At 41.1% G+C, this 26,077-nt stretch overlaps 1 protein-coding gene and 1 long non-coding RNA gene across 2 annotated transcripts; both read left to right on the top strand.

Moving 5' to 3' along the window:
- The first annotated feature begins 631 nt into the window (after positions 1-631).
- Positions 632-3,173, top strand: LOC125381645. The gene is made up of 2 exons (XR_007221928.1): positions 632-2,093; positions 2,173-3,173. It is a non-coding gene; the product is annotated as an uncharacterized LOC125381645 (long non-coding RNA).
- Positions 3,174-6,348: 3,175 nt separating this feature from the next.
- On the top strand, positions 6,349-24,298 carry LOC124145070 (sushi, von Willebrand factor type A, EGF and pentraxin domain-containing protein 1-like). The gene is made up of 11 exons (XM_048398761.1): positions 6,349-6,487; positions 11,880-12,116; positions 13,498-13,611; positions 14,947-15,120; positions 16,006-16,179; positions 17,053-17,226; positions 18,116-18,289; positions 18,680-18,853; positions 19,405-19,578; positions 19,712-19,828; positions 23,813-24,298. The coding sequence occupies exons 1-11, from the start codon at positions 6,424-6,426 to the stop codon at positions 24,055-24,057; spliced, it is 1,821 nt and encodes a 606-aa protein (XP_048254718.1). The 5' UTR covers positions 6,349-6,423; the 3' UTR covers positions 24,058-24,298.
- Positions 24,299-26,077: the final 1,779 nt, after the last annotated feature.

Genomic DNA, 26,077 nt, shown 5'->3' with positions numbered 1-26,077 from the left:
GGTGGTCAGGTTCGCTGACCTGGCTGATGCATGTCATTGTTTCCCAATTGTGTAGATAGATGCTCATGATGTCAATCACTGGATTGTCTGGTCCAGACTCGATTTTTAACAGACCGCAATATCAATACAGACCACATGCCGTAAATTCAGACTTTCCTCTTTATTGTAATCATACTAAGATCTTGTAATAGTCATATGTAACAAGATCTAATGACACAACAAAATCAGTTTTTGCTTGGTATTTGCCATCTTCCCGAGGCAAGAGAGTTAACTGACTTTAAAAGTCCAGTTTCCACCCTTGCCGAACTAGGCTTGAATTCATGGGCTCGATCGTAGCGCCACAAGTTATGTCCCTTCTATGGCTCTCCTATGGACCAATCAGATTCCACCTCTTGTTTCACTTTCATTTGCTTCAAACAAAATGGCAGCGCCCAGACAAGATGGTCTGATCAACAATCATGATCTATATTGTGATAAAACGGGTCTTACATCGTGAAGTGCATCAAATCATGTGAGCACCTTAATTAAAAACTTGAAAAGATTTGAAAATATCTGTTGACAACATGTTGGCAGTGCACATGCTTTGCAAATCCTGCAATCGACCGAACTCTGCATGACAGTTTCGATTTCGGTGCACAATTTTGATGGGACTATGCATAGACTCGTTCGTCCAGCCAAAATGTAATAGAAGGGACATAACTCTATAGAAGGGACATAATAGCCACTGGTGGCACTACGATCATGCCCAGAAATTTCAGCCTCATTTAGCAAGGGTGGAAACTGGACTTTTATAGTCAGCTAACAACTCCCTAGCCTTTGGAAGATGAGGGGCAGTGGGGTAGCACAATGGTTAAAGTGTTCACTCATCACACCATTGACTTAGGTTTGGTTCCTCCCTGTGTGAGTACAAATGGCTGGACAGCGTTAGAAATTGGCACTAGTCCTTAAGTCCTTGCCAAAAACTGCCCAATGGTAAAGGTATCATAAGGACTAGTAGACATTTGTCTTTTTTAAGGGTTTTGCTATATGTTATCATTATAAGGACTAGTGGACGAAAACTGTTAGTTTCTAACCCTGCTGGATTATTAGTAATGCTGCATAAAACCATACTCACGGATTCAACTACTGTGGGTGAAGCCTGTTATTGGTGCTGAGCTGTTACTGACATTAGTGTCATATTATACAAAGGGGGACATGATATGTTGGTGAATAGGTAAAAAGTTCTTGTTTATATTGCTCATTTCAGGTAGATTTTTCCACTTTAAATTTTTTCAGGTGTTAGTGTTTTTTGTTAAATTCTTGCCAAAGTCTAATTCCAGTTATTATCCAGGTCACTCATAATCTGGTAGGTTGTATTTTATCATGCTACCAATATATTCTGCTTTTCCGAAGGTGCATTGGATGGTATTTCGAGCTTGAATTATTTTTATTAAAACTTGTTAACTTTTAGGATGACCCCTAGCTGAATAGAAAAATAGCTGATGGCATTCAAAGGCTATGTCCAAGTTGGTAACATGGTTCTTTTCGTTAAATAATATGAATAGATAAGAAAATTCACTGGCATTTCATCACAGAAGTATTAGGGAGTTGTTTTTTATCATAATATTTATGGTATTCTTTTAATTTACAAATTAACAATTCAGTGATATGGGTGCAGAAACTTCATTTTTGTAAGGTCTTCCATGCCGTGGAACAAAGGTGTTATAGAGTCTGAGTCTGAGAGTAGGGCTGTGGTGGTCCAGTTTGACATGATACGATATGTACAGTGACATCAAATGTGTTATAGAGTCTGAGTCTGAGAGTAGGGCTGTGGTGGTCCAGTTTGACATGATACGATATGTACAGTGACATCAAAGGTGTTATAGAGTCTGAGTCTGAGAGTTGGGCTGTGGTGGTCCAGTTTGTCATGATACGATATGTACAGTGACATCAAAGGTGTTATAGAGTCTGAGTCCGAGAGTTGGGCTGTGGTGGTCCAGTTTGTCATGATACGACATGTACAGTGACATCAAAGGTGTTATAGAGTCTGAGTCCGAGAGTAGGGCTGTGGTGGTCCAGTTTGTCATGATACGATATGTACAGTGACATCAAAGGTGTTATAGAGTCTGAGTCCGAGAGTAGGGCTGTGGTGGTCCAGTTTGTCATGATACGATATGTACAGTGACATCAAAGGCAGCCATCGAGCAATACTTGAAGCTGGAAAACCTAAAGTCACACACGACTTAAATACGCCACAGTGGAACACCAGCGTTATTACAACCACAACATCTTGACCGAACTTCTGTCACAACACTAAGCTGCCCTATGAATGAGGGTCTGAGAGGCCAGTATTAAACATGGCACCCATATGCAATTACACATTTTTCAGGATGATGACCATCCACAGCAGACTCTACGTATGTTGTTAAACAGTTTTTGTATTGTTACAAAACAACCAATGAGTTAAGCAGATGATTTTTGTGAGGATTGTTAATGTTTGTTATTCAATTGTGTAGTGCCATATTTACACAGACATTGAGTATCAGTGTGTAAGCACAGGATATTGTACTTAACATTAGGTGGTGCTCATAACTCATTAGTTATTTGACAATGAGTTTTAGATTTTGAATGGGGACTAGACTTTCTCAAATTGACAGCCTCAGCAAGTTTGATTTAAGTTGTAAACAAACAACTATGTATTGTTACTTCAAATGTTGTCATATATAGTAGTGTTTCAGTACATGAGTGGCATTATTATATAAAGGCAAAGTTTGGGTTTCACACAAAGCACATTTATGCTAATTTGGACCTACACTGAAAGTAGACAGCATGGTCCTTGTTTAAGGCACAAACAAGAACACCTGGTTCTCACACTACAACTTTTGTGTTGTTGTTAGAATTCTGCCTCCGTGTCAATAAGTGTGGTCTCGTAGTTGGCATTTGGGTACTGACTACAATAAAAGGCTTTCTTGATGGATGGTATTCTTGATCAATGGTATTCATGATGCACAGAGATTTTTTTAGCATTGAAATACATGTATTGCTCAAACCGTAATATGACTTTGTGAGCACTGATGTTATGTATAATCGTGAAAATGTCAGTTATATGAACTTTATCATATGTTAATCAAGGTTAAAAAAGACATATTTTGTAAATATCTTTTTGAAGAAGTAAACAGCTATTTTACAACACACTTGAAGGGTTTGTTTTCATGTATTATTGAAGTTTATGAGTTTTGTTCTTGAAAATAGGTGAATACAGTGAACAGTTTTAGCTCACCTGGTCCATAGTCCAATCGAACTCATGGTATGGTGTGTTCTGTGTACCACCAGTCAATTATAAATTGTTAAGTATTCACACTTATAGAAAACTTTATTATTCTTTTAACACTATTCCAGTTATATCACAGCGTGTCAGCTTAATGTGGGAGGAAAGCCCGAAGTGATGCAGGTCTCGGCCGTTTACCACTTTGGTGAAACCAATGAGCACGGGTGACATACCTAGAAACATAATCTGGGGGAACCGGATTTCGAACCCGCGATCATAGGTTTCTGGTGTGCCCAAGGGACGCAACTCTGCACAGCGAATTGCAGCGCCTTAGATGACTGGGCCACCCGCGCCCAGAGAGAATAAAACTGTTATGTTATTAGGTAGGACCACAATTTAACTTGTTCTTTTTGTTGATGATGTTGTGGAAATATAATATGCTATATTTAAGAAGGTTTTATTAAATGCAGTGATCCATTAAATGAATGGTTCATACCTTGGTTACAGTGACAGTATTCCTTAAAACTTAAGAATGTAACATTGAGATTGTACTGTATCAAACAGAGAAATCATGCAGCCAAGCTTTCTGGCTTGATATTCCTCTACATATAATATTCAGCTCAGTTTGAATGAAACTGGTGAGCAACAGTGCCTTGACTATTTCTTAGGGTTGAAACAGGGTTTGGGATAACTAGACCAATACCTTGGGGTTCACTGACAGTCTCTATCAGCCATATAACATGGAAACTGATAAGTTATTGCAACACCCACTTAGTCGGAATGGTGCAGTGGACAGTGGTACAGTGTTAGCAGATATTTATTATGGTTATGGAAAGGGTTTTGTGTTCTATCCTTCACTTAAAATATGAAATTGAATTATAACTAACCTCGGGTCACAGGATAATCCATAGATATATGAACCATAGAATGACTAGCCTTCTGACCACGGCTTCTCCAGTGGTCTATATAAACCATAACACACAGAATGGGTAATTAGCCTTCGGGGAGTTCTCCTGTGGTCGATATAAACCATAACACACAGAATTGGTAATTAGCCTTCTAACCACGACTTCTCCAGTGGTCTATATAAACCATAACACACAGAATGGGTAATTAGTCTCTGGGAGTTCTCCTGTGGTCGATATAAACCATAACACACAGAATTGGTAATAAGCCTTCTGACCACGGCTTCTCCAGTGGTCTATATAAACCATAACACACAGAATGGGTAATTAGCCTTCTGGGACTTCTCCTCTGGTCGATATAAACCATAACACACTGAACAGGTAATTAGCCTTCTGGGACTTCTCCAGTGGTCCATATAAACCATAACACACAGAATGGGTAATTAGCCTTCTGACCACGGCTTCTCCAGTGGTCTATATAAACCATAACACACAGAATGGGTAATTAGCCTTTTGGGACTTCTCCAGTGGTCTACATAAACCATAACACACTGAACAGGTAATTAGCCTTCTGGGACTTCTCCAGTGGTCTACATAAACCATAACACACTGAATGGGTAATTAGCCTTCTGGGACTTCTCCAGTGGTCTATATAAACCATAACACACAGAATGAGTAATTAGCCTTCTGGGCTTTCTCCAGTGGTCTACATAAACCATGACACACTGAACAGGTAATTAGCCTTCTGGGACTTCTCCAGTGGTCTACATAAACCATAACACACTGAACAGGTAATTAGCCTTCTGGGACTTCTCCAGTGGTCTACATAAACCATGACACACAGAATGGGTAATTATGGGTAACATTCCTTGTGCATGAAAAAGATTCACGAAGAATATTCGAAGACTGACCGTTGCTTCGTATTTTATCTTTTCAGGTATAAAACTATCAAAATAGTGAACCAGTTTTGCACAAATATTTTTTCAGAAATATTATTTCTCAACCAAAGGTTATCTTTTAACTTTATTTTTCATCTTTAATTTCGACTGTCCGCTCCTTCTGAAGCTTACCTTGAAGATGAGAAGCACAAACTGGTGGCCTTGGATTTGGATTTCTAGTTTTTAGTTCAGGTTATCCCCCAATTGCGTGTATTAGTCATGATACCTGTTATAGGCGTTTACAGGGCACACCAAGGTATCATTATACCATTTCCATAATCATGTAAAATCTCTGCGAGAAGCAATGTCCACGTGTTCATGAATCACTGTCATATAGTGATGAAACCATATATAAGTGAGATATAATTAGGAGATACTCGGAACTAACTTAAAATTTCCGAAATTGTAAGCGATATCAGTTTCTTGTAATAGTTGAATGAAATAATGACAACAGGAACACATTACAACCGGAAGTGAAGTATGACAGTAGATGTTATGACCGCCATGATCTTGAAGGACGATGGGGATAAGATGCGAAATTTCAAAGTTGACGTTTTTGGATCCGTGCGTCAAACCGCCATGATTTCTTAAACATTCGTTCACCCGACGAGGCAAACTGCGTATGAATCTCCCAGTTGCGATTTGAGGGAGTCGGTTCCACTCCTCATGCAGCGGTTGGTCAAGTTCAGACAACATGGTCGACGGTCTATGACGTTGACGTGCACGCCTCCCTATCATGTCCCAGACGTGTTCAATAGGGGAAAGGTCTGGGGCCATTGCCGGCCGTGGCATTCTATGGATGTTTGGGAGGTGGGCATCGACGACTTGTGCACGGTGAGCATCGGTACCGACAAAACGATGACCCATACGTCTTGCGAACGGGACAAGAAAGGGTGTCAGTATGTTGTCCCGATAATACTGTCCAGTGATCCTTCCTTGCACAATATGGAGTGGGGTTATGCCAGCCATCTGTCATGGTTTGAAGCCCAATTTAGTCAATTCTGACGGTGACGTTGAGTAAACACTGGACCCCCCCCCTCTCTCTCCTCTCACGTAATCAAGTATCCACTAGTCACTTCTTACGACATGCATGGCTTGCTGAAGACCAATTCGTACCCAGAACCTCACGGGGTGAAGAGTACCATGAATGGACCCCTGCGATGATTTGTGTATTTTTTTTTTGTCACTGATGAGAGAAAGACACACCTGTGTTTTCGCGTTTCTTTTGGTGTTCAGTATATTCTGCTAAATATATACTTCCGCATGAGACGCCTGTTTATACTGCCTTCAACCACCGGCTCCACTTCATAGACGCTGCACACATGCTTTCAACATGGTTGCTAATTTGTTTCCAGCGTTGATACTTTGCCTGACCTTCCTTTCTGACCATGCTAAAGGTAAGTTAAAATTTATAAATGGTTTGTTTTAAAGTAATTCCATGCATTCAACGAAAAGTATTAGTCAATATAAATATTAACTAAACTTTAATAGCAAATATTTTATAATACCCGCAATAACTATGCTTTTCAAAATATTTGATTGTAAAAAACTTTTGTTCCAATTCATGTTTGTGTCGTTCTCTCTGTTCAAAGTTTCGCTTAAAAGTATGATTAACCTCATTTAAGTTTTACAAATATTTTAACCACATATGGGTAGCTTGGTTATGTATGAGAAAACGTTTTAATATATATTTCAGTCTGTTTATTTTTGGGAAATGGATAAAAACTTGCGCATTTACGCATTTCCCTCAATTTATAACGTGCAGTGATATTATGTTGATCAATGACTTCATACAATTACCTAGCTCAAACGAAGTGACGTTATAGTTTAAAAAAACCATTGCGGCATTAATCTTACTCCACGTTGCGGGCCATGTCACAGAATGAGAATGAATGAATTCCCTTTTTGGTTTATGTATAGCACCATATCTTTGACGATTTGACTAAATTTGACCACGGCATCGCCAGTTCCTATCAGCGATATGTTCACTTTTATTATGTCGTTATAACCTCCAGTTTACGACAGTTCGAGTTGTGCAGTAGTTACAAAATAATACAAGTAGGGATCGTTAATGAAAACTGTGTGAAAGTTTGCCATCAAACAAACCTCGTTCAAAAACGAACTGGTTTTCTTACTAAAAACTGTAATTTGTAAATCTTTTAGTTATTTAGTTGAAAACTACTTACCATTAAAATACCCACACAAATTTAAACAAAAGCAACAAAACAATTTCCATAATGATAAGAAATCTGTACTAAAATCAGATTCCATTGTACGATTTCGAAAGGTTAGCGTATCCTGTCCCACCGGTGGCTCTCGTCACAGACACATGCAAAGGAAAGTCAATTGTTCACCCGAAACAATACGGGAACATAGTCAAAATAGGGAATTGTATCGAGCATGATTTTTGTAACTGTTGCGTCATGATCTCCACATACCAACATCAGACTTTATGAAAGCTTTGTGAAGGCTTCGGATGTAGTAGCGCTGATGTAACAAATCTTCATGTGACTCCATCTCTATTCCACTTCCTGTTCATCTAAATCCAAGAGTCTTTGCTAGAGTGGGGGAGTTACGATCACCTCAGTACGGCGATCGCTTGGGGGAACGGACCCCAGTTCTATAACACGTATTGGTAAGAATGTGTAAAGTATCGCGAGGCCACAGATAAAATTTCTCTATCAATGCAAAAATATGTACATTTCGTCCTGGTTGTCATGTGTGGACATATCTCGAGAAATATGAAAATGCGGAATAACACTACCATTCCGGTTCATGGTCACATGGACAGGTGGATCGGATTGAGCAATTGGTGGCAAATAGAAGTTTGATCTACATGTTCCTAAACTAGCCAAACGCGACGCCAACGGGCAGCTGCTGACCACTATTTCCGAGTCTGGACATCACTTGTGTGTGATTTATTTAATCAAATTGGTTGATTGATTAATTGTTTGTTGTTTAACACCACACTCAGCAATGTCTCCAGCTGTATGACGGCGGTCTGTAAATAATAAAGTCTGGACCAGACAATCCAGTGATTAACATTATGAGCATCGGTCTCCGCAACTGGGATATGATGACACGCGTCAACCAAGTCAGCGAGTCTGACCACCCGATCTCGTTAATCGCCTCATGGAGAGTATGGGTTGCTGAAGACCAATTCTAACCCGGTTTCTTGGATGCAGTCGTCTTGGACGGTGATATTAGCTGTTCAGAGTTGCGTCCCTTACGCGTGCCTGATTATGATCATATGTCAATTTGTTTTTTTCTCTCACACATTAACCTGACACGCTAAGACAACCGAATTACTGTTAAAAGAGGTGTTGAACCCAACTCAATCACGCGCTCTGTTCACACACTCACTATTTATACAGACATCAACCGTGAAAGACGACTGTCAGATGTGTCTGTATTGTTAATAACCCAAATACAGTGTTCGCGATGTTAGTATTGTTGATAACCCAAATGCAGTGTTCATGGTGATATCTGTATTGTTAAAGCCCAAATGCAGTGTTCATGACGTTGTTTGCATCGTTTATAACCCAAATGCGGTGTTCATGACGTTGTTTGCATCGTTTATAACCCAAATGCAGTGTTCATGACGTTGTTTGCATCGTTTATAACCCAAATGCAGTGTTCATGACGTTGTTTGCATCGTTTATAACCCAAATGCAGTGTTCATGACGTTGTTTGCATCGTTTATAACCCAAATGCAGTGTTCATGACGTTGTTTGCATCGTTTATAACTCAAATGCAGTGTTCATGACGTTGTTTGCATCGTTTATAACCCAAATGCAGTGTTCATGACGTTGTTTGCATCGTTTATAACCCAAATGCGGTGTTCATGATGTTGTCTGTATTGTTGATAGCCCAAATGCAGTGTTCATGACGTTGTTTGCATCGTTTATAACCAAAATGCGGTGTTCATGATGTTTGTATTGTTGATAGCCCAAATGCAGTGTTCATGACGTTGTTTGCATCGTTTATAACCCAATGCAGTGTTCATGATGTTTGTATTGTTGATAGCCTAAATGCAGTGTTCATGACGTTGTTTGCATCGTTTATAACCCAAATGCAGTGTTCATGACGTTGTTTGCATCGTTTATAACCCAAATGCAGTGTTCATGATGTTTGTATTGTTGATAGCCCAAATGCAGTGTTCATCACGTTGTTTGCATCGTTTATAACCCAAATGCAGTATTCATGACGTTGTTTGCATCGTTTATAACCCAAATGCAGTGTTCATGATGTTTGTATTGTTTATAACCAAAATGCAGTGTTCATGACGTTGTTTGCATCGTTTATAACCCAAATGCAGTGTTCATGACGTTGTTTGCATCGTTTATAGCCCAAATGCGGTGTTCATGACGTTGTTTGCATCGTTTATAACCCAAATGCAGTGTTCATGATGTTTGTATTGTTGATAGCCCAAATGCAGTGTTCATGACGTTGTTTGCATCGTTTATAACCCAAATGCGGTGTTCATGATGTTGTCTGTATTGTTGATAACCCAAATGCAGTGTTCATGACGTTGTTTGCATCGTTTATAACCCAAATGCAGTGTTCATGATGTTTGTATTGTTGATAGCCCAAATGCGGTGTTCATGACGTTGTTTGCATCGTTTATAACCCAAATGCAGTGTTCATGACGTTGTTTGCATCGTTTTTAACCCAAATGCAGTATTCATGACGTTGTTTGCATCGTTTATAACCCAAATGCAGTGTTCATGATGTTTGTATTGTTTATTACCCAAATGCAGTGTTCATGATGCTGTCAATATTGTTTATACCCCAAATGCAGTGTTCATGATGCTGTCAATATTGTTTATACCCCAAATGCAGTGTTCATGATGTTGTGTGTATGCAGTAGCGGATCCAGGATTTTGAAAACAAGAGGTGTGCACTCTATACCCCAAGTAACAACAAAACGCAATACGCTGGCGAGTGTCTTAGATGGGGGAGGTGAGACGCGCATCCTCTGCACCAAAAGGGATGTAGCCAGATTGATTGTTCACTGCAAATCTCATCGCCCGCTAGTTACCATCTGCTGATACGTTCTTGTACCAAACACCGAAACAAGCATGAAGTCATGTAATACTAGTACTTCCGGTGTTTACCATGCCTGATTCGAAAATATTGGAATGGTGACGTCTAAAGCTGGCCTATCAAATGCTCTTTTGAAAGCTGCGAGCTATAAATCCAAGGTTACTTAATTATTTCAAGAACTAGTACTCTGTAACATGCGTAATGATGCTGTTTGATTGGGAAAACATGCTTCTCTTCATAAACAGGAAACTGGGGCAAGTAGGAACGAACAGTCGTCATTGAAGGATATACGATGGCTCAAAAGCAATATAAACAGTCTCACCATTAATACTTTAGTTTGTTTAGCCATTAACTTTTTTGCTTGCCCAGCTCTACCAGGAGGCCGTTGGGATTTTGTTGAAATTGAGCGTCCGCCCGGAGAGCGGGAGGTCCGGGGTTCGATCCCCAGCCGCGTCATACCATAAGACGTTAAAAGATGGTACTTGTTGTTACCCTGTCTGGCGTTCGGCATTAAGGGGCTAAAACAAGGACTGGTCTGCGGAGTCAGTATACTGTGTCTGAGTGGGGTTTTCATGTTAAACTGCGGCATGGTATCTCAGTGAGCTAGCACTATAAGTCGGCACCAGTCCGGACTAGTACAAGCAGCCACACAAACACACACACGTACATGCACGTCGCTATATAAGTGCAATAATCTTGGACGCGACGTTAAACCCCATTTCACCTCACCTCAACACCACCAACTATATATATTCTGTACTAAGTCCCTCATTCAGTCTTGCTTGACAACGGTATAATGATCCATACCGAAACGTCTTTTTTACAGTATTAAAGAAGTTGTTATCCATAAAATTGTGCCTACCTTGTCATCGGTTTTGCTCCTGATTTGAAAGATGAAATTATGTCTCGAAGAAGAATATTTAATGGTCGATGCGTAACACGAATATTTAGAAATATTACGGTGTATGGAAGGGTGAGTGAGTAACTAGCCCTCTACGCCTGAATAACCCACAGTTGCCTTCAAGGCGGACTATATGTAATCTGGTACAATGTAATCGGGGGAGACCCGCGTGGTTGGCAGTATTAGCAACGATGAACACTGCTGGGGAAGGATGACTCACAATAAGCCAGGTTTCAAATTGCACCCAACCGATCCTCATCAACGGCCCGCCTCCGAGGTCTAGTGGATAAAGCGTCTGCCTGGAGAACGGAAGCCCAGTGGTTCGATCCTGGCCGCGGAATAGAGGTCTTAAAAGGTTGTACTTGTTGTCTCCCTGCCTGGAATAAGGGCATAAAACAAGGACTGGTCAGCTCAGAGTCAGTGTAACGTGTCTGTGTGGGGCACGTCGCTATATAAGTGCACTGGTCTTATCCTAATCTTAAACCCATTTCACCTCATCTCATCAGGTAGAAGGCTCACGCTGTGGGGATTCAAGGGAAGAATAGGTCCCAGATTCTCAGTACCGATTGAAGTGGGACGAGTCGATGAATTTGTTATAGCGTGTCACCTTTCCCCGACAGCGCGACCTTTCCTAACAATATCAAACACTGGTTTCTCTGGCCCGAGCACGATTATATACGGGCCGTCCTCATATAGCTGAAATATTGCTAGGGTTCGGCATTAAACAACATTCACTCATCTACCTATTAGTCTGCTAGAAACGATACAAATGTGTCTAACATATGTGTGTATATGCATATGTTGAAGCTAACGTGACTTTGGCCTTATGTCTGCACTGACAGGAAGCTGCTCATTTGGCCGCTGGGGCTCAGACTGCCGTCGACGATGCAGCTCCAGATGCGTTGGCCGTTGGTGCCTGGCGTCGTCAGGGAAGTGTAAACTGGGATGTGCCGATCGTTTCTATGGCGACCGCTGCGACCAGCACTGTGGGAAGTGCCGAGGATTTGGCCGATGCTACAGGGACGGTAGCTGTATCTACGGCTGCCTAGCCGGGTGGACTGGGTCGACCTGTTTGAGCAGTAAGTTCATGAATGGGTTCACACAGAGGGATGTAGCTAAGCTGTCGGGCGGGAGAAAGTATACACTTGAACCTTGGATTTGACTCAAAAATTACAGATGTTATCAGAACGTTACTAGCCTGGAAACAGTCGCCGAAACACAGCAAACTTAAGGTCCAAACACAACTATGATACCCATATCAAAGACATCACCATCGAATAACCATTTCTTGCTTGTTTTATTCTCAGCCACCATCAGACATGGATGTGTACTTTCCTTTTCCCCGCAGTCTATTTAAGAATTGACTTTCACTTTGTGTGAGTTCATTGGAGTATTAACCTTCATAGAGTGAGGGGGGCGGTCGGGTAGCCCAGTGGTTAAAGCGTTCGCTCGTCACGTCGAAGACCCGGGTTCGATTCCCGACATGGGTACAATGTGTGAAGCCCATTTCTGGTGTCCCCCGCTGTGATATTGCTGGAATATTGCTAAAAGCGGCGTAAAACCATACTCAGTCAGTCAGTCATAGAGTGAGGGCCAAACTGAAGAACGTCAGTGTTTACGACATTTCAAGAACACGGTCTCGTGAAAAACGTATTTACGTCCAATTGTGTCGTTCATACGCTTAGGAAGGCAATTTCGCGGTCAGGTGACCGACCTCTCGTCCAATTGAAAAGCCGTATATCGTGTAAACTTCAAATAAAAAAAATATTAAACCAACTAAACCTGTTTTCTGAAGGTGAAGCACAAATATTAAAGACAAGATATCTCAACATTGTATAATAAATTTGACAGATAAAAGAAAGGTGTTGTTGATGTACTATCAACGGAAACACAATCCTTCTCCTTTCACTTCAAACCGATCAGGGAGCGAGTGAGTGAGTATGGTTTTACGCCGCTTTTAGCAATATTCCAGCAAAACCACGTCGGGGAACACGAGAAATGGGCTTCACACATTGTACCCATGTTTGGAATCGAACCCGGGTCTTCGGCGTGACGAGCGAACGCTTTAACCACTAGGCTTCCCGACCGCCCCTTTTGGCTAATAAGTGTCTATTCTTCAAGTAGTGGAATACGCATAAGCATTAGCATTGGTATTTGAGAGTTAAAACAGATGAACACCTTTGTTTTAGAATCCTCGGTTGTGACGAACCAATTGTTAAATCCCAGCGTAGTCCTTCACGTTTTATCATTATGTAACCCCAATAATTTGAATCGAATGTTTTTTTCCAAACAACAAGTATGTTATCAACCAATTACTGCAAGCTCACGCTAATCAAATGATATAATATCTTTTATACATTACGAACCGAATGAGATTCGTTAATTGTGTCTTACATGTATATTTTTCTTATTCACGTGGCATCTATACTCGACTGAATCAATTCATCTCTCTCCTACCAGAAGCACCTTGTCAAGACAACTACCTATCCTGCCGCTTGCCTTGGGTACAATGTGATGAACCGGATGTAAGAGACTCCTGTAAGAAGACCTGTGGAGCTTGTGACAGATACCCGGGTGAGTGATGTAAATGTAATTTTCCTTGTAAAGAGCATCTTCCATAGGCAAGGAAGTTAACTGACTTTAAAAGTCAAGTTTCCACCCTTACCGAACTTGGCCGCAATTATGGGGTTATATTTTGGCTTGACAAACAAGTCTATGCATAGTCCAATCAAAATCCCGTAACGAAATGGACATCCGGTTCGTAAACAACATGGCAACCGCCGTGCCGATTTCGTTCAATTGCAAGATTTGCAGAGCACGAGTACCGTCAACTAGGCATCGACAGATATTTTCCAAATCTTTTAATGTTTTTAATAAAGGAGCTGAAGTGATTTAATACACTTTGCGAGGTAAAACCCGTTTTATTACCATACAGATTTTCCTTATTATCGATGATCGTCTTGACTAGGCGCCGCCATTTTGTTTGAAGCAAGTGCAAGCGACAGGAGAGGTGAAAATTGATTTGTCACTAGCGGGGACATAGAAGGGACTTAACTCGTAATAATCACTGGTGGCGCTACAATCGGGCCCAAAATTTCCAGTCTAGTTCGACAAGGGTGGAAACTGTACTTTTCATATCAGTTAACCTCCTTGCCTTGAAGATGAGTAAAGATGTTCCTAGTACATTATCTAAGCACGACCAAGACAGTTTTCAATACATGCATACTTCATCCCCATGGTAGTCAAACGGTTGTGGTTACTAAGTAAAGAGTGCTTCTTTCAAACGTGTCACAATTATCAAACGTTGTCGCACTAGAGAGTCAGCAAGTGTTACGAAACAACAGTAAACTGAAATAAACCTAGGCTGAATCAGCAACTTCGATCAGCACCAATTGCATTGTTCTCAAAAGGGATTGCAATTTTCCCTGAAAGCACGGTAGTTATGGATATCCCACTCATGATCAGACACAGTATATATGTCACCATAACTCCGGGCGCCAGCCAGGAAAAGAACAAGCACCATCACCATCTGCTGTGGTATGACGTGGACGGGGATCAAACCACGGACCGTCCGCTCTCCGGGCAGATGCTTTATCCACTGGACCACGGAGGTGGTGTTCTGAAGGTCTGAATATATGGTGAAAATCAACGAAGTTAAAGGAATCAAATAATTCCTGAATAATGCAGCTGCTGAGTAAAAGAGATCCTATAAAAAAACCCAACATTAATACAAGTTAAATGGATTACTGAAAGAAAAAGAGGTCAGATCAGCTGCCATGAGTCCACTGAGTATGATGAAAGTATTTCGAAGATTTACTATATATGGCGGCATTGAGACCTTCCGTTGGGTCTTCCGCCTTGGTTTCAAAAGAATCTCATATTTAGGTGTGCGACTGTTTCAACTTTCAGAGATTGACTGTGGACAACCAACCGCTATCACTAACATGGTAGTCAGTCGACGACTTACCTATTACGGAGACCAGGTTACATACAGATGTGTGAGTGGTTACACTGGGGTCGGGAGTGGAACAAGCACCTGCCAGGAGAACGGAAACTGGACTAGACCAGGCTTGATCTGCAAGAGTACGTACTGATACACATTTCGAGATAACGGAAACAATTGTAGCCTTCAAACACGTGATGTGACACTGTTTCTCTTTCAACTTTCAGAGGTTAAATTATTCTCTTACAGGTGAGGTGAGGTGGTGACGTCCCCTTCAAGATTATTGAAATATATATAGTGACGTGTGTGTGTGTGGCTGCTTGAACAAGACCGGACTAATGTCAGTTTTGTAGTGCCAGCTCACTACGCCACTCATACACAGTTTACTGACTCCGAGCCATCTTCCCGAGGCAAGGGACTGACTTGAAAAGTCCAGTTTCCACCCTTGCCGAACTAGGTCGAAATTAACGAGTTATATTTTGACTGGAATTACTAGTCTTTGCAAACTCCAATCAAAATCCCGTAACTTAATCGAGATCCGGTTCATAATCAACATGGCAACCGCCGTGCTAAGTTCGCCCGATTGCAGGATTTGCAGAGCACGTGTACCGTCAACTGGGCATCGACAGATATTTTCCAAATCTTTTCATGTTTTAAATAAAGGAGCCGAAGTGATTTGATGCATTTTGCAAGGTAAACCCCGTTTTATTACAATAAAGATCTATATTATCACTACAATCGCCTTGTTTTGGCGGCGCCATTTTTTTAAGCAAGTGAAAGAGTTGTGAGAGGTGAAATCTGATTTGTCCGAAGGGAGGACATAGAAGGGACATAAGTCGTAATAGCCACTGGTCGCGCTACAATCGAGCCCAGAAATCCAAGCCTTGTTCGGCAAGGGTGGAAACTTGGACTTTTATAGTCAGTTAACCCCCTTGCATCGGGAAGATGACTCCAAGCCGGACCGTCTTTGTTTTGACCCCTTAATGCTTAATCACGTTTATATTTATAACCATTTCAACTTTCAGAGATAGACTGTGGACAACCAACCGCTATCACTAACATGGTAGTCAGTCGACGACATACCTATTACGGAGACCAGGCTACATACAGATGTGTGAGTGGTTACACTGGGGTCGGGAGTGGAACAAGCACCTGCCAGGAGAACGGAAACTGGACTAGACCAGGCTTGATCTGCAAGAGTACGTACTGATACACATTTCGAGATAACGGAAACAATTGTAGCCTTCAAACACGTGATGTGACACTGTTTCTCTTTCAACTTTCAGAGGTTGAATTATTTTTATAGGTGACGTAACGTTAATGAAATGATATTAGTGACGTGTATGTTTGTACGAGTGTGTGGCTGCTTGACCCAGTCCGGACTAATGTCAGTTTTGTAGTGCCAGCTCACTACGCCACTCATACACAGTTTACTGACTCCGAGCCATCTTCCCGAGGCAAGGGACTGACTTGAAAAGTCCAGTTTCCACCCTTGCCGAACTAGGTCGAAATTAACGAGTTATATTTTGACTGGAATTACTAGTCTTTGCAAACTCCAATCAAAATCCCGTAACTTAATCGAGATCCGGTTCATAATCAACATGACAACCGCCGTGCTAAGTTCGCCCGATTGCAGGATTTGCAGAGCACGTGTACCGTCAACTGGGCATCGACAGATATTTTCCAAATCTTTTCATGTTTTAAATAAAGGAGCCGAAGTGATTTGATGCATTTTGCAAGGTAAACCCCGTTTTATTACAATAAAGATCTATATTATCACTACAATCGCCTTGTTTTGGCGGCGCCATTTTTTTAAGCAAGTGAAAGAGTTGTGAGAGGTGAAATCTGATTTGTCCGAAGGGAGGACATAGAAGGGACATAAGTCGTAATAGCCACTGGTCGCGCTACAATCGAGCCCAGAAATCCAAGCCTTGTTCGGCAAGGGTGGAAACTTGGACTTTTATAGTCAGTTAACCCCCTTGCATCGGGAAGATGACTCCAAGCCGGACCGTCTTTGTTTTGACCCCTTAATGCTTAATCACGTTTATATTTATAACCATTTCAACTTTCAGAGATAGACTGTGGACAACCAACCGCTATCACTAACATGGTAGTCAGTCGACGACTTACCTATTACGGAGACCAGGCTACATACGGATGTGTGAGTGGTTACACTGGGGTCGGGAGTGGAACAAGCACCTGCCAGGAGAACGGAAACTGGACTAGACCAGGCTTGATCTGCAAGAGTACGTACTGATACACATTTCGAGATAACGGAAACAATTGTAGCCTTCAAACACGTGATGTGACACTGTTTCTCTTTCAACTTTCAGAGGTTAAATTATTCTCTTACAGGTGAGATGAGGTGGTGATTAACGTCCCCTTCAAGATTATTGAAATACATATAGTGACGTGTGTGTGTGTGGCTGCTTGAACAAGACCGGACTAATGTCAGTTTTGTAGTGCCAGCTCACTACGCCACTCATACACAGTTTACTGACTCCGAGCCATCTTCCCGAGGCAAGGGACTGACTTGAAAAGTCCAGTTTCCACCCTTGCCGAACTAGGTCGAAATTAACGAGTTATATTTTGACTGGAATTACTAGTCTTTGCAAACTCCAATCAAAATCCCGTAACTTAATCGAGATCCGGTTCATAATCAACATGGCAACCGCCGTGCCAAGTTCGCCCGATTGCAGGATTTGCAGAGCACGTGTACCGTCAACTGGGCATCGACAGATATTTTCCAAATCTTTTCATGTTTTAAATAAAGGAGCCGAAGTGATTTGATGCATTTTGCAAGGTAAACCCCGTTTTATTACAATAAAGATCTATATTATCACTACAATCGCCTTGTTTTGGCGGCGCCATTTTTTTAAGCAAGTGAAAGAGTTGTGAGAGGTGAAATCTGATTTGTCCGAAGGGAGGACATAGAAGGGACATAAGTCGTAATAGCCACTGGTCGCGCTACAATCGAGCCCAGAAATCCAAGCCTTGTTCGGCAAGGGTGGAAACTTGGACTTTTATAGTCAGTTAACCCCCTTGCATCGGGAAGATGACTCCAAGCCGGACCGTCTTTGTTTTGACCCCTTAATGCTTAATCACGTTTATATTTATAACCATTTCAACTTTCAGAGATAGACTGTGGACAACCAACCGCTATCACTAACATGGTAGTAAGTAGACGACATACCTATTACGGAGACCAGGCTACATACAGATGTGTGAGTGGTTACACTGGGGTCGGGAGTGGAACAAGCACCTGCCAGGAGAACGGAAACTGGACTAGACCAGGCTTGATCTGCAAGAGTACGTACTGATACACATTTCGAGATAACAAAACAATTGTAGCCTTCAAACACGTGATGTGACACTGTTTCTCTTTCAACTCTCAGAGGTTGAATTATTTTTATAGGTGACGTAACGTTATTGAAATTATATAGTGATATGTATGTGTGTGTGGCTGCTTGAACTAATCCAAACTAATGTCCGTTTTGTAGTGTCGACTTTGGTATGACGCTGCCAAAGGTCGAACCACCGACCTTCCGCTATCCGGGCAGACGTCAGATCAACTTGACCATGATGGCCGTTTAACTATATATAGACAGATAGTTTCAGTAAGAACACAAGAACTGCCGCTTTTGTCATTCGATTTGGTATCAATCTCATGTTTAGATGTGAAACCATTTCATCTTTCAGAGATTGACTGTGGACAACCAACCGCTATCACTAACATGGTAGTCAGTCGACGACATACCTATTACGGAGACCAGGCTACATACGGATGTGTGAGTGGTTACACTGGGGTCGGGAGTGGAACAAGCACCTGCCAGGAGAACGGAAACTGGACTAGACCAGGCTTGATCTGCAAGAGTACGTACTGATACACATTTCGAGATAACAAAACAATTGTAGCCTTCAAACACGTGATGTGACACTGTTTCTCTTTCAACTTTCAGAGGTTGAATTATTTTTATAGGTGACGTAACGTTATTGAAATGATATCAGTGACGTGTATGTGTGTATGTGTGTGTGGCTGCTTGACCCAGTCCGGACTAATGTCAGTTTTGTAGTGGCAGCCCACTGAGATACCATGCCACAGGTTTAACATGGATACCACACTCAGACACAGTATACTGACTCCGAGCCTGACCGTCTTTGTTTTTTACCCCCTTAATGCGTAGCGCCAACCAGCGTGACAAAAAGTACCATCTTTCAACCACTTTTGGTATGGCGCGGCCAAAGGTCGAACCACCAACCTTCAGCTGTCCGAGCTGACGCCATATCCACTTGACCATGAATGCCGTCTTTACTTTATATAGACAGAGAAAACAAATAAGACATTGAAACACAAGAACTGTCGCTCTTGTCATTCGATTTGGTATCAATCTCATGTTTAGATGTGAAACCATTTCAACTTTCGGAGATTGACTGTGGACAACCAACCGCTATCACTAACATGGTAGTCAGTAGACGACATACCTATTACGGAGACCAGGCTACATACAGATGTGTGAGTGGTTACACTGGGGTCGGGAGTGGAACAAGCACCTGCCAGGAGAACGGAAACTGGACCAGACCCGACCTGTCATGTGAAAGTAGGTTTCATCCACCCATAACTGCACGTTCACGCTAACCAAATGGTATAATAGGTTTTATACATGAAGAACCGAATGTGATTTGTTAACTTGTGTCTTTCGCGTATATTTGCTTATTCTCTCTTCTCGTTAGAAATACCTTGTCAAGACGACTATTCCTTCTGCCACAAGTATTTTGTAAACTGTGATGAGCCGGGTAAAAGCGAGTCTTGTAAGAAGACCTGCGGTGCTTGTACAGACACATATTCAGGTGAGTTCTCTGGTTCTTAAAGTTGGCATAAAATAAACTTTTCATAGTGACAGTTTTAAAGGGGCGCTCACGGTATAAAATGAAGATAAACCCAATGCCCTTCACCCTTGCTTCAGCCTTTGGATGTGGCAAACCTCAAGGGATGTTCGAATGGTTTTTTTTCAAATATGTTAGTATCTTCCTCATGCTTAGTTACTTACTTACTTACTTACTTTGGAGATTTTACGTGCGCTTTCCGACTGTAGCGTATTTCGCACACGGGCCCGGCCAAGCCATTTAATGTGTTTCCGAAAAGGGGAAAAAGTTGTTTGGCAATCCAGTAGGGGTGTTTTAGTGGTTGCTTATAAAGAATTTTGAAAATTTTGAAATTTTGAAAAAATGCCAAGAGGGTTTGGGGGACGAACTAAGGGACCGGAGTATGGAAGTTTGTTAGTTTGATTATGTGGTCTGGTTTTGGTAGTTTATTGGGGTTTTAAATGCGATTTATTAGTCCTGTTTTGATTAAGTATACGCCTAAGGCTTTGAATTTTTCTATTTTATTTTGTGGGTTTAGGATTGCTTCTAGAGTAAGAGCCTTATTTAGATTTAGGGTGGTTTGTAGTGTAGTTCGGTGTGTTAGGTAGTGGGTGCAGTGTATGAGTGCGTGTTCTGTGGTTTCTTGTTGTTTGCAATGTGGGCAGGTTCCTGTTGCGTGTTTTCTTATTATTTTGAGGTGGTTATTTAGGTTGGTATGTCCTGTTTGGAGTTTAGTAATTACTCTGTCGATTTTTTTGGACGGATGTAGAATTTTTGGTTTGGTTAGGGTTTTTTTGAGAACCTTTTTGATTTGGCTATTTGAGTTTTGATATAGGTTATGCCATTTTTTGGTGATTTTTTTGTTTGTTAACACTTTTAATTTCTGATTTGGAGATGGGTAGGTTTAAGCTTATTTCTGGGATTTTAAGGGATAGTTTAGCTGCTTTATCGGCGTTTTCATTGCCGTATATTCCTACGTGGGCGGGGATCCAAATGAATACTATTTGTTTGCCTGCCTTAGTTAAATCGTTTGAGCTTTTTAGTATCTGATTTATTAGTTCAGGGCGGTTTTTGGTGTTTTTATTTTGGAGGGCTTGTAGTCCACTGAGCGAGACGGTAAGTATTAGGATTTTTTGTTGTTTTTTAGATTGTTGATTATGAAGGGCTGAGGCCATGCCCATTAGTTCGGCCGTGAATATTGATTGATTGTTTGGGAGTCGGTAGGATTGTGTGGCTTTAGTTGGTTGTGTGATGTGGACTCCGAAACCTGTGTGTTTGGAGATCGGATCTGAGGATCCGTCTGTGTAAATGTGACACCAATTTGGCCAATTTTCATGTATGTATGCTAGTGTGGTGGTTTTGGCTATGTTTGGGTCGGTTTGTTTATTTATTGTGCTAGCTAGTGTTATGTCTATTTTGGGTGTTTTAAGTTTTGGGGTGAAGATATTTGATTTTTTACAGTTTTGTTTAAGATTGTTTATTTGGTGTTCATTTAAGTAATTGGTTATTCTTTGGGATATTGGAGTAAGTAGAGGGTGTTTTCGAGCTAGGGCTTGGTTTTTTGGGCTTATATTTTTGTTTATTGGGCTTTGAATTAGGGGGTTGGATTGAGACGCGGCCCAGAAATTTAGGGTTAATTGTTCCCTACGTAGACTTAGTGGCATTTCTCCTGTTAAGGCCTGGAGTGAAGTGTAGGAGGTGCCATGTTGGGTGCGTGTTATTAGTTTTAGAGCCTGATATTGGATTGAGTCTAGTTTTTTGCTTAGGGATTGGTTTAGGGTGTCGTATATGGCACATCGGTAGTCTATTTTAGATCTAATTAGTGATATATAGAGTGAGAGGAGGGTGTCTTTGGAGGCCCCCCAGTTTGAGCCAGTGAGTCATCTTAGCGTATTTAGATCTTTGCTACATTTAGTTATTAGATTATTTATGTGAGCGTCCCAGGAGAGATGTTCATCGGAAATTAGTCCTATGAATTTGGTTTGTTTTAGGAATTGGATTGGTTTGTTGTTTAGCTGGAGTTTTGGGGAGGCGGGTGACATGTTTTTGTGTTTAAATACTATTCCTGTAGTTTTTTCCGAGTTAAGGGAGAAGCCCCATTTGTCAGCCCATTGCTGTATTTTGTTTAGAGATTTTTGAAGTAGGTTTTGGGCCATTTTAATGCTTTTTGTGCGGATCCAGAGGGCTCCATCATCCGCGAATTTAGATGTGTTTATTTTAGGGGATAGGCCCTCGAATAGATCATTTATCATTATATTGAAGAGTGTGGGGCTGAGGATACTGCCCTGTGGAGTGCCATTTTCTAGGGGACATTGGTCCGATAGCGTTTGGTCTATACCCACGGTTATTTTATGATTGTTTAGGAAGATTTGGATGTAGTTTATTATTTGACCTTTGAGTCCTATTTTTTGTAGTTTTTGTATTAGCCCGTCGTGCCATACCATGTCGAAAGCTTTGGAGAAGTCTAAGAAGATGCCTGTAGTATATTGTTTGCTGAGTTGTCCTGTTTTAATGTCCTGCTCTAAACGGGCGAGGTTATCTAAGGTTGAGCGGCCAGGAGTGAAACGACTTTGATCTGGGTTTATAATGTTATTTTGAGTTAGGTAATGTTGTAGTCTGTTTTTAGCCATTGATTCCATTACTTTACATAAGTTTGAAGTTAAGGAAATTGGTCTATAGGAGTTAGCCTGATTAGCTGGTTTATTAGGTTTAGGGATTGGTATGACTAAGGCCTGTTTCCAGGGAGTAGGTACTTGTCCGTTTTGATAGATGAGAATGTATAATTTAAGTAGTGCTTGGAGTAGTTAAGGGGGGAGTTTTTTAATTATTTGGTATGCTTAGTTACTATCCTCGGTCACGGATATTGAGTAACGAATCACAATTCCAAATACACGGAGACACCAGCCAGCCATGAACCATGACCAAGGAATCTGCGTAGTGCTTGGGACTTATTGCTTTGATCTTTGTCGGTGCCATTTATCTAGCTTGCAGTCCATTTGCCCATTGCTATTTCCATTTTTCCCCCTATCAGTGCTAATTTAAGTCCTGGCTTCCAGTTGTCCATTACTTTCAGCGGTAATTACTGTGAAGTGTTGACTTCCATTGTCTGTTGTTGATCACCTATCAGCTCCAATCATCTTTTGGCTTCCCTTGTAGAGTTTCTACGTTTTGTTATCTTATTACTTTTATTGTTCTTACATGTACATATATCTGCCCTCTGCCTCACACCCGATGAAGAAGTAAACATATACTACGAAACGTTGTGTTCCTCATGATATAGAAAGTTGAAATCCATAAATTATCTTCTTTTTGTATGTGGTCGTGTTTTCAATATCCAATTTATCTAATGGTATATTGAGAAATTAAGCATGAGAATTCCTCTCCTAACAGCACGTGGTTTAGCACACATCTACTGGTGTATGCCAGCTTTACGAGCTTTATAGATGTACTATATATATATATTGTGACGCGGTGGAAATAAGAAAAAAGGATACTTAATGTATTTCAAATATTAACCTAATATGTTTTCGTTCCTGAATTTAGTAAACAATTTCCTCGAAAAAATCATTATTCTACATTTGTACAGTTGGGGTTTATCATCCAAAACTGGTTCCCACAGGAGACTTTGCAGATCATTATGACGTCATCGGTTACCATTACGTCACAATCAAAAGACATCACTAATGTCTCTGCTACTAAAGCTGTTAGCAGTACTTTTTACATTTAAGACACTGCTTATTGCTGTCTACAAACTGAAAAGGTTGGAAGAATGATGTTGGATGATAAATAAAATCTCACCCTCGTGTCTTTTGATATCAGATATATCAACACTCGTTGATATATTTAATATCAAAAGACACTCGGATGAGATTCTCTATTTCGTATACGTCAACAATGTTAGTATATTTCAACGACTAATTGATTTTAAGAGCTCCCTTCTATTAAGTCACGTTATTGTTGTACCTGCAGATCCCTGCGAGGACCCCGAAAGATGGGGGTGGCACTGTCGTGACCTGTGTAACGCTGCCTGCAGTGGACGACGATGTGACAGACTGACGGGACAATGTCTCGGTGACTGCATCAACGGCCACTACGATGCGGCCTGTGAACTACATTGTGAGAACTGTGATGAAGGAGGGTGCTTCAAGAATGGAACGTGTCGTACGGGATGCAAGCAGGGATGGAGGGGACCACAATGTTATCAGACTGATTAAACGACTGTACCTTTCAGGGAATGACCATCTCCGTGGTCTAGTAGATAGAACGTCTGTCATGAGTTGCAGGTCGGTGTTTAGATCACCGGCCTTGTCATACCAAAAGACGTTAAAAGATGGTACTTGCTGTTACCCTGCCTGGCACTCGTCATTCAGGGAATAAAACAAGGACTGGTCGGCTCGGAGTCAGTATACTGTGTCTGAGTGGGGTATCCATGTTAAACTGCGGCATGGTTTCTCAGTTGTCTAGCACTATAAATCCGGCATTAGTCCGGACTAGCCACAGGAGCCACACACGCACGCAGGCACGCACGCACGCAGGCAGGCACGCAGGCACGCAGGCACGCAGGCAGGCACGCACGCACGCACGCGTGAAATCACTTAATATACAAGTGCATTAATCTTAAAGGCGATGTTAAATCCCATTTCGACTCACCTCTTCTTCGGCTATATTACACTTCCCCTCACCTCTCTTTTGGGCAACAACAAGCTGATGCCTAATTCTTCAGAAACTAACATTTAACCCGATCATTTTGTTCTGACGAAACACCTATTCAGTGATGCTTTTGAAGGACCCATTGTTACAAATATTGAACACTGTCTATGATTAACAAAAAGTCTCTATGTTTCAACAAGTTGACTGACAACGGGTGGCCCAGTCGTCTAAAACGCTGTAATTCGCGGTGTACTGTTCCGTCCCTTTTGCGTAATAGCAGTTACAATTGTAATCACCATACCCGTGCTCGGCACACACAATGATGTAACTGCAATACTGTTGAAAGCGGTGTCCTCCCATTAGTTAGACGTCCCAATAGTTAGACAGCTTATAACAACACTTTAAACGGTTGAGTGCACACTAATCCTTATGCTTGTTACCTCAGACTTTAAAATGGAATAGTCCAGATAAGATCTGACAAACAAAGCAAAGTAGCTTTAAATAGATACTTTAATATTATACTTAACATTTAATGACACGTTACATTTGATACATTTTATACAGTTTGTAACAACACTTTGTGACAGTTTTTGGTAATGTACACTTTACATTTAATAAACTGTTACAGTTTATTTATCACCGACAGTCGTACATTTCTCATTGCACGTCTTGACGACACATCTCCAATGTGTGCAGGTTTGCCTCTCGCGGTTTCTGTTGTAAATATATCCATCTAATATCAACTGCTTACTTCCACGCCGAGAGGTGATGTACTCTACTTTCCTTAAACCAGCCATATCGATACTGATAATGATATGTACCCCAAGATCATATTTATTTGTTTGATAAGTAGATAATCTAAACTCAACTCCTTCAACTGATCATACAGTAAGACAATTAAGCTACTCCATAGTTAACATGGTTAATCTCATGCCTATAGGTTATTAAACGAAATTGTAACATATATACTCCCTAAACTGTGAGTCCCCTATCCCAAATCAGTACTTTAATCTAATTAGGACTGATCAATTACACCTGAAGGTATATTCCCTCTTTGCCTAAATAAAAATGTCTAACAATAGGGACGTCTAACTAATGGGACGTCTAACTAATGGGATATAACCGTTGAAAGCAGCGTCAAACCCAACTCACTCACATTACCGACAAGTGTTTACAGTAGCCTCATTGATGACTTATAAACCGGCTCCTATCCCTTCAGCGGGCACCAAATGTGAAATTGCAGGCAAATAACCCATGGAATCATTGTTTTCATTCATCGACAATATGTACGTGATATTGCGTGTGCATAGATAGCACTGGTTTTGTAATCTGAATAAACCTTATGACATATCATCAGGGTGCTGTGGTTGTCATTTTAGAAGAAGATTAAAACTATTTTAACCCACAATGCACCGTTTCCAGTGAAATCATCCAGAAAAAAACGAATCGTCCGGAAAACAGGTTTCCGTATTGAATGGATTCGGATTAACGAGGCTTCACATAATATTTCTATGAAAAGGCCGTTGCTTTTGTGGCCTGAATACGTTCCAATGGACGACAGCATTGATTGAAGCCATGGAAACA

The sequence above is a fragment of the Haliotis rufescens genome, unplaced genomic scaffold (genome assembly GCF_023055435.1).
Source record: "Haliotis rufescens isolate VD_foot unplaced genomic scaffold, xgHalRufe1.0.p SCAF_1, whole genome shotgun sequence".
Taxonomy (NCBI): Eukaryota; Metazoa; Mollusca; class Gastropoda; order Lepetellida; family Haliotidae; genus Haliotis; species Haliotis rufescens.
This window is presented reverse-complemented; position numbering and strand designations above follow the sequence as displayed.

Excerpts from the sequence above, each read along its gene's own strand:
- LOC124145070 (XM_048398761.1), top strand. The coding sequence starts at position 6,424 with ATGGTTGCTAATTTGTTTCCAGCGTTGATACTTTGCCTGACCTTCCTT. Across the intron at positions 18,854-19,404 it reads ACCAGGCTTGATCTGCAAGA|AGATTGACTGTGGACAACCA; the intron begins GTACGTACTGAT and ends TTCAACTTTCGG. Across the intron at positions 19,579-19,711 it reads ACCCGACCTGTCATGTGAAA|AAATACCTTGTCAAGACGAC; the intron begins GTAGGTTTCATC and ends TCTTCTCGTTAG.